General features: G+C 39.6%; 1 protein-coding gene across 1 annotated transcript; it reads left to right on the top strand.

Annotated features, from left to right (window-relative positions):
• Positions 1-285: 285 nt before the first annotated feature.
• On the top strand, positions 286-2,755 carry LOC306745854 (CD209 antigen-like protein C; the record flags this gene model as incomplete). The annotated part of the gene is made up of 5 exons (XM_079228704.1): positions 286-370; positions 794-955; positions 1,051-1,193; positions 1,651-1,760; positions 2,264-2,755. 5 exons carry the CDS (start codon positions 286-288, stop codon positions 2,415-2,417), a joined length of 654 nt encoding a protein of 217 aa, XP_079084830.1. The 3' UTR covers positions 2,418-2,755.
• Between the last annotated feature and the right edge of the window lie 4,615 nt (positions 2,756-7,370).

A 7,370-nucleotide genomic window follows, 5' to 3' on the forward strand; every position in this document is an offset into this window, starting at 1 on the left:
ATTAAGCCCCTCCCAATGCAAAAAAAACCCGCCGTTAATAGTTTGCTGCGTTAATGCATTTTTAACGCATTAACGTGCCCAACCCTAATATATATATATATATATATATATATATATATATATATATATATATATATATATATATATATATATATATACTGAATTGTATTAATAAGATGTACTTATTATGTCATCCATTACATGTGACTCACAGACACCGGCATGTCCTTCCATGCAGCTGGAAGGAAACAAACGTTGCCTCACAATTTAGTGGATTTTCGGAGAATGAAGCAGCCCTCCAGATGTGTGATGGGTCTCGGATTGCTGTGTGCTGTCCTGTTGGCTGCTAACGTAGGACAGCTTATCCACCGTAAGTGATTTAGTTTGACGAAATGTAGCGAAGGACAACTGGATGCTAATGTTTGAGAAAGCATGGCGATGTTGTAGATCAGTGGTTCTCAAATGGCGGTACGTGTACCCCTGGAGGTACGTGAAGGCACTCCAAGGGGTACGTCAGATTTTTTTCTTCATATATTTAAAATTAGCATCCTTTAAAAATAGTTATTTAATAAATATTCAATAAAATATAAGTGTAAATTCATTAACTGAATTGTATATATTTTATATTAAAATTAAAATATTATATTATTAAAATATATATGTAATATATAATATTATATATTTAAAATATAATATTATATACAAATATTTTTTTATCACAAAAAAAGGTTGTTTTTACAACATAAAAAAGGAGACAAATAATAATCTTTGGCAATATCTTTGCATTACACAGATGCCAGCCGTCCAGCAGACAACGGGGAAATTGATGTACTCGAGCGCAGACTGAGGAACCTGACTCAGGAGAAAGATCTGCTGCAGCAAAACTACACTGGTTTGTCAAAAGATTGCATCGAGATAGCCAAACAGTTGGCGAGGATGGCGGTTCAAGTGAAAGGTAAGAGTTGGACTCATTTAGTCTGCAGCTCTGATCAGTGTGTTTTGTATTTCTCGTGGTTTTGGCGTGATATCCGGCCACCTCTCCGTGTGTAGACTTGGACTGTCAGACGGGCTGGACGAAGTTCGGTAAGAGCTGCTACTTCGTTTCCAAAGAGAAGAAGAACTGGAAGGCGAGCAGAGACGCCTGCACGGCAGAGGGAGCAGAGCTGGTCTTCATCGACAGCCAGGCCGAGCAGGTGACAAAGATATTAAGAGAAAGTGTATGGGGTCAGATCAGTCTCAATAATTGCAAATGCACACAGAACAATACACAAATATATTCAATTTACAAATGCATGCAGAACGATTCACAAATACATTCCAATGCACAAATTACGATTTATATAAATGTAAACAAAAATCACAAATATATTTTTCTATTTGTTTGTGGATCAAACCACATTTGTGTGTGGTTTTTTTTGACTCCCCTGACGTGGCTGGATTCGCAAATGCGTTTTTTTTCCAACATGGACCTATCTGTAGCCAATCAGATGTCAGATGCAGCTCAGGTTTATTCGACTCTAAATTGCCCGTAGATGTGTGAATGTGACAGCTGGGATCGGCTCCATCGCCTTTAAACAGGATAAGAGGTTTGGATAATGGATGGATGGATGTTTTAATCGTTCCTGTATTCTCTCTGTGCTACACCAACAGGCGTTTGTCAACGGGTTAATTTCATCAGGGCTACACGCCTGGATCGGTCTGACTGACGCCTTTAAAGAGGGCACGTGGACGTGGGCGGACGGGACTCCGCTCAACATAACGTGAGCTTCATATCTCACAGCATCACGATATTAGACCACACAACAATGCGTTCCTATTATGAATCGTTTTCTACACTATTTTTCTGACACTATGTTTCTTTCACTGTTCACATCCTGTTGTTGGAGTCAATAACTCGTAAAACAGCAAATTAAACTGAACCACAATTCTTTCAGGAATAATATTTCCTACAGTTATTAAGCAATTAATAACAAAGGATCAGTGTTGATTTAAACCATGTATCATGTTGAAGACGGAGGTAACCTGATAACAATCGTATGTACTATATCTATCGTATATCGGACTAAAAATGGATTATCTTAGCTTAGCATGTTTCAAAACTGATGGGGTGATTAAAACATAAATGACATGACCACATGACGACTCCAGTTTGGGTCAAAACATTGGGTTCCACTCGCTTCAGTCACAGTTTGGGTGAACAACGGAACGGTCAGAGCAGTTCAGAAACAATAAATATGAACGCAATTCATGTCTCCATCATCAGGTTCTGGCGGGTCAACCAGCCCAACAACTACGCTGGGAACGAGGACTGTGGAGAAACGCAGCAAAGTTCATGGGGAGTGGGAGAGTGGAACGATGACGGCTGTTCTGCTGATCAGATCTTCATCTGTGAGAAGATCATCTGTACTACATGTTAAAAAACAGCTTTTCTTGATTTGTACCTTGTGACCTGATATAAAATGGTCCCCAAAAATTCCCCTTTTAAGGCACTTGCATATAAGATACATACCCGTGTTTTACATCATAAATTACAGAGCAATATCAGCTATCAATATAGTGAGGCATCATTGTCATAAGGCAAAGGTGTAAAGAGAAAATATGACTCTAATGCTGAAAAATGGAATCTTGATTTTTGGAAATTCTTCATATCCCTTTTGAAAACATAACTTTACTCAGGTGGTATATAGGTTTAGGTGATAGAAATTGGTTTACCAAAGGTTTTAGGTTCACAAAACAGTGAAATATATGAATAAAATGGTAGATACATGTAAATAAATGTCTAAAACTAAAAACATTATTGTCGTTTTTTTAGTAGAAATATGGTCTTTCACACCTTTCACAAAATGATCAAAAAAATGGGACAGAGAAATGACTTCATACTGCAGATAAAGCTTCACGGGGGGGTTGCAAATGAAAAATGACCATCACAACATTTTTTTTTTTGTTGAAATAAAACTAGGTATCATGAATTAAAAATATATTTACACAATATACATGTTCAGAAATAGAAAACAGACCCGGGATGGTGGGGATGGCTGTGCTAGAGGGGCTGGTGGTGGTGAATCCTCTCTGTAAAATAAATTACTACTAGTCAATACTAACTTCACACAGTTTGAACAGTTCAACAGGTGTACCTGTGCAGCTGAGCTGTGTACCTACGTTACCTGGTAAGCAGTGTCCGGGTCGTCGTCAGTCTTCCACTGCAGCGTAGGTGCTGGTGGCTGGAGTGAAGCTGCATGTTGTCCACTGCTGCAGATGAATCCTCTCTGTAAAATAAATGACTACTGGTCACTACTAAGTTCACTGAAAGAAAGTTACGATTGCACACCAAAACCCGTAACACAGATCCAGCAGGCACTATGATCAGGGCCTGAGCTAACTGTGCTAGCGGCTAACGTAAACAACCTACGTGCGTACATGCATTACGCCAGACTCGAGCAGCAAGGGACAAGCTAACAGTGCTCACTCTGCTAGCGTAAATATGCTATTGCAACACAAAGTTTAGTAGCTAAATACACTAACCCATCTTCAAATGGATCCCTTCTGTCTGCATCTTCCTCTTGGTCGCAGGAGTGAAAGCCTTCAGCGTCGTCCTCGTCGGCAAGATCGGCGCCACAGCTTCCTCCGTATGAAAGTGCGTCCTTTGCCATAATATCTCTTCTTTATGAGTGAAAACACCAGCGTGTTTACAGAGCTCAGGTGTGTAGTTACATGCTGGTTCTTGGGGCGTTTCTTGGGTGTTCATTGATTCGTTGATTTAACCAAATGTTGACAGACATATGATTCAACGAATCACAGAGAAGGATTTCGTGTGACGAGTATTTTTTTGGCACAGCGTCATATGACCCGCCGATGCCCCTAACTCTTGCCTGATCGTGTTAAAATGTTGCAGGGATCAGGCTGCGGAAGAAGGAAGTCTCCCCTTTCAGCCAAACGTAAAATTATATATCTGCGATGTATTATCGCGACACTACAAATATTTTAGAAACGTAGAGAGTGTCATACCGCGAAACCGCGGTCCCCATGGGCATAGGGTTAAAGGTCCATCACTTTGGTCCCGGGTGAAATAAATCAACAACTATAGGATTGGTTGACACTCATAGTCCCCAGAGGGTGAACCCTGATGACTTTGGGGAGTACAGCTTCAAGCAGGTTGATCATTCTGTTTGTCCAATTTGGACAACGGAAGATATTTGTTTCTGGACCGAAATATTGAGAGGAAAGGTGGTCAGTTTATGGCATCATTCGCATCATTCGCCCTCAGCAGAAAGTTGATCTGCTAAAAAAAGGGAAGAGAAACCAGAAATGTTTACTGAACCTCTTCTCTGTGCTCTCATTTTTTGGTGAATTTCAGTTCCAGTTTTTTTTCCTGATTCATGAGGAATCTGAACGGAGAATGTGGACATAAAAAAAAAAATAATTCCAGACCAGTCAGAGTTTAGTTGAAGTCAAACATTTTGATGACACGGGTAAAAGGAGCATCCTGTTTTCTACTCGCTGTGTTCGTTATAAATCATCAGCCTCTTAATGTGAACGCAGTCGTCTTGATACTGACTTCTTGTGACCTCATCAGATCCCAGGTGAGTGCATAGTGCTTGTGCAGATTATTTATTTCCTCCTTGAAATTGAAATATTTGGATTTACCTCAAGCAGTCTTCATTTTTGTTTGCACGCTCCAAAGGCAAACCATAAATGGGGATTATAGATGTTGGCTCGATCCTTGCAGATGATTTAATGTCTTCCTTATGTTTGTACTAATTAAGCAGGATTTCCATGTAATTGTCACATCTGACTAGACTCAACATTGTGAATAGAACATTTAGTCAAGCACAAGTATTTAATCATCGGTGCATATTTATGAATACTGATTAAAAAGAGTGTTAACATTAAGACTAACTTGTTATGTCTATATGATGCTAACATCTATAACAGTCTCCTCAACAGGGAAACAGACCATTATCAGAACGGATTTAATGGAAATGAATGATGACACATTTATAAATAGGAACCTCGCAATGGAAGGCCTCATCAGCCACGGTATGGAATCCACCTGAAAACATATGGACCGACAGAATATTAGGAATATTTTGAATATTAAAGCTCATGGAAAGATCCTGGTTTGGGTTAAATGTTGCCTTTGGTGATTGAAGTCACTGCAGACGTTTTCTGTCTGAAACATGACTATAATCTTTCTCCAATCTTAAATAAGTTATGTTAGTGTGTGTAAACTTAAAAAAGTTCATAATGCTGTATGAGCAGATATCTCTTTGCAAGATCGGATATTGCTTCAGAAAAGAAGTTAAGTATGTTCCCAGTTAATGCTTTGCCATACATTCAGTATCAATATCGGTTTATTAACAACGTTTCTTCATTATGTTGACAGAACATGTGGTCCAGGTCCATCAGTTGCACAACATGTGTTTGCTGTTGCACATGTGGCTGATTATATTTGTCATTTCTAGGAGACAGGCTTGAAAGACGCACAGAATCAGTCTTTGTTCTCATCACTACGTGCATCAGCTGTGCATGATTTTAATGATTCAGAAAATAATTCGAAACTTAAGTACCAACTGAAATTTAAAATGTGTCTGCTGCTGAAGAATACCGACTGTAAATCAAGTGTTTTCCCTTCAGAGTAAATCACAAAGGGAGAACTTTATATTTCAAATGGTTTGTCTTCATGATGGCACCACCTGGTTTGGCTTTAACTCGAAGGAACATCCGTCTCCGCAGATGGGGACCTTGTTTTCGATCAATCAAATCTAGCATGAAGCAGTAATAAGCAATTTAGTAAAGTAGCAAGTACACTTTACAAAGTCGGATTTCAATAAAAGACACCTCTTTGTAACTCTACGAGTATTAGTACCTGTAAGATCCAAATGCAGCCGGACTGTTCATCCCCCCCCGCCCTCACTCTTCTTTGACATTTTCGCCTCTGCAGGTCGTGGGAGGTTTCTTCGAACGCGTCACACGTCTTAAGCAGTAATTTATGCAAAGAAAATTACCCAGCATGCCCCAATCCGAGCAATTTTAGGCTCTGTTTTTTGACTAAAATTCATTAGTAACAGGCCAAGGCTTTGTTTTATTGTGATATTTCGATTATTTAGGTCATTGTGTTTACAAAGAGGGGTCTTACAACTCTATAGGTTTTTGTTTAGGCCTTGAACCATGGAGTTGGAAAAACTCGGGGCCGGCTCGAAAAAAGGCATTTTTGGGAAATCTTGCTGGATGTTCATAGTTATGATCAAAATATGTTATAAAATTATATTTTTTGAAAATATCCATTTGTGTTAGAACTAATTTGGGATTCATACGACTACTTGAACAGACCTCACTAAGAACTTGAGAAGGGCTTCTTCCCACCTAGGGGGCGGGTCGGGGCTCAAAAGGTCATTATAATGTCAAAGTGTTGGAATAAATGTTAAATATTTAACTGCATGTTTGATACCTTTTTGTTGCATTGAATCATACTGAGATGTTAGCTGAAATCTATTAGATGGCCCGACCAAAAAAGACTTCTACCAGCCGCCACTGGTCCTTTCTCTTCAGTGCCGTCTTAATGCCCCGCTGCTGTCCATTACATGTGACTCACAGACATCGGCACGTCCGTCCATGCAGCTGGAAGGAAACAGACGCTGCCTCGCGATTTGGTGGATTTTCTGAGAATGAAGCAGCCCTCCAGAAGTGTGATGGGTCTCGGATTGCTGTGTGCTGTCCTGTTGGCTGCGAACGTAGGACAGCTTATCCACCGTAAGTGATTTAGTTTGACGGACAACTGGATGCTAATGTTTGAGAAAGCATGGCCATGTTATAGATCAGTGGTTCTCAAATGGTGGTACGTGTACCCCTGGGGGTACGTGAAGGCACTCCAAGGGTACGTGAGATTTTTTTCTTCATGTATTTAAAATTAGCATCCTTTAAAAAATCCTTTCAACATAGTTATTTAATAAATATTCAATAAAATATAAGTGTAAATTCATAAACTGAATTTAATATATTCTAAATTGAAATAAAAATATAATAATATATATTAATATATATAATATAAAGATATTTTTGTACCCCCCCCCCCCAAAAAAAAAACATCACTGAAAAAAGCATTTCACAGATGCCAGTCGTCCAGCAGACAATGGGCAAAGGGGTCGACTGAGGAACCTGACTCAGGACTGTTTGGGTTTGTCAAAAGATTGCATCGAGATAGCCAAACAGTTCAAGGACAAGACGGCGGTTCAAGCGCAAGGTAAGAGTTGGACTCAGTTAGTCTGCAGCTCTGATCAGTGTGTTTTGTATTTCTCGTGGTTTTGTCGTGATATCCGATCACCTCTCCGTGTCCGATGTGCAGACTTGCCCTGTCGGTCGGGCTGGACGAA

The sequence above is a fragment of the Taurulus bubalis genome (assembly GCF_910589615.1).
Source record: "Taurulus bubalis genome assembly, chromosome: 13".
Lineage (NCBI taxonomy): Eukaryota > Metazoa > Chordata > Actinopteri > Perciformes > Cottidae > Taurulus > Taurulus bubalis.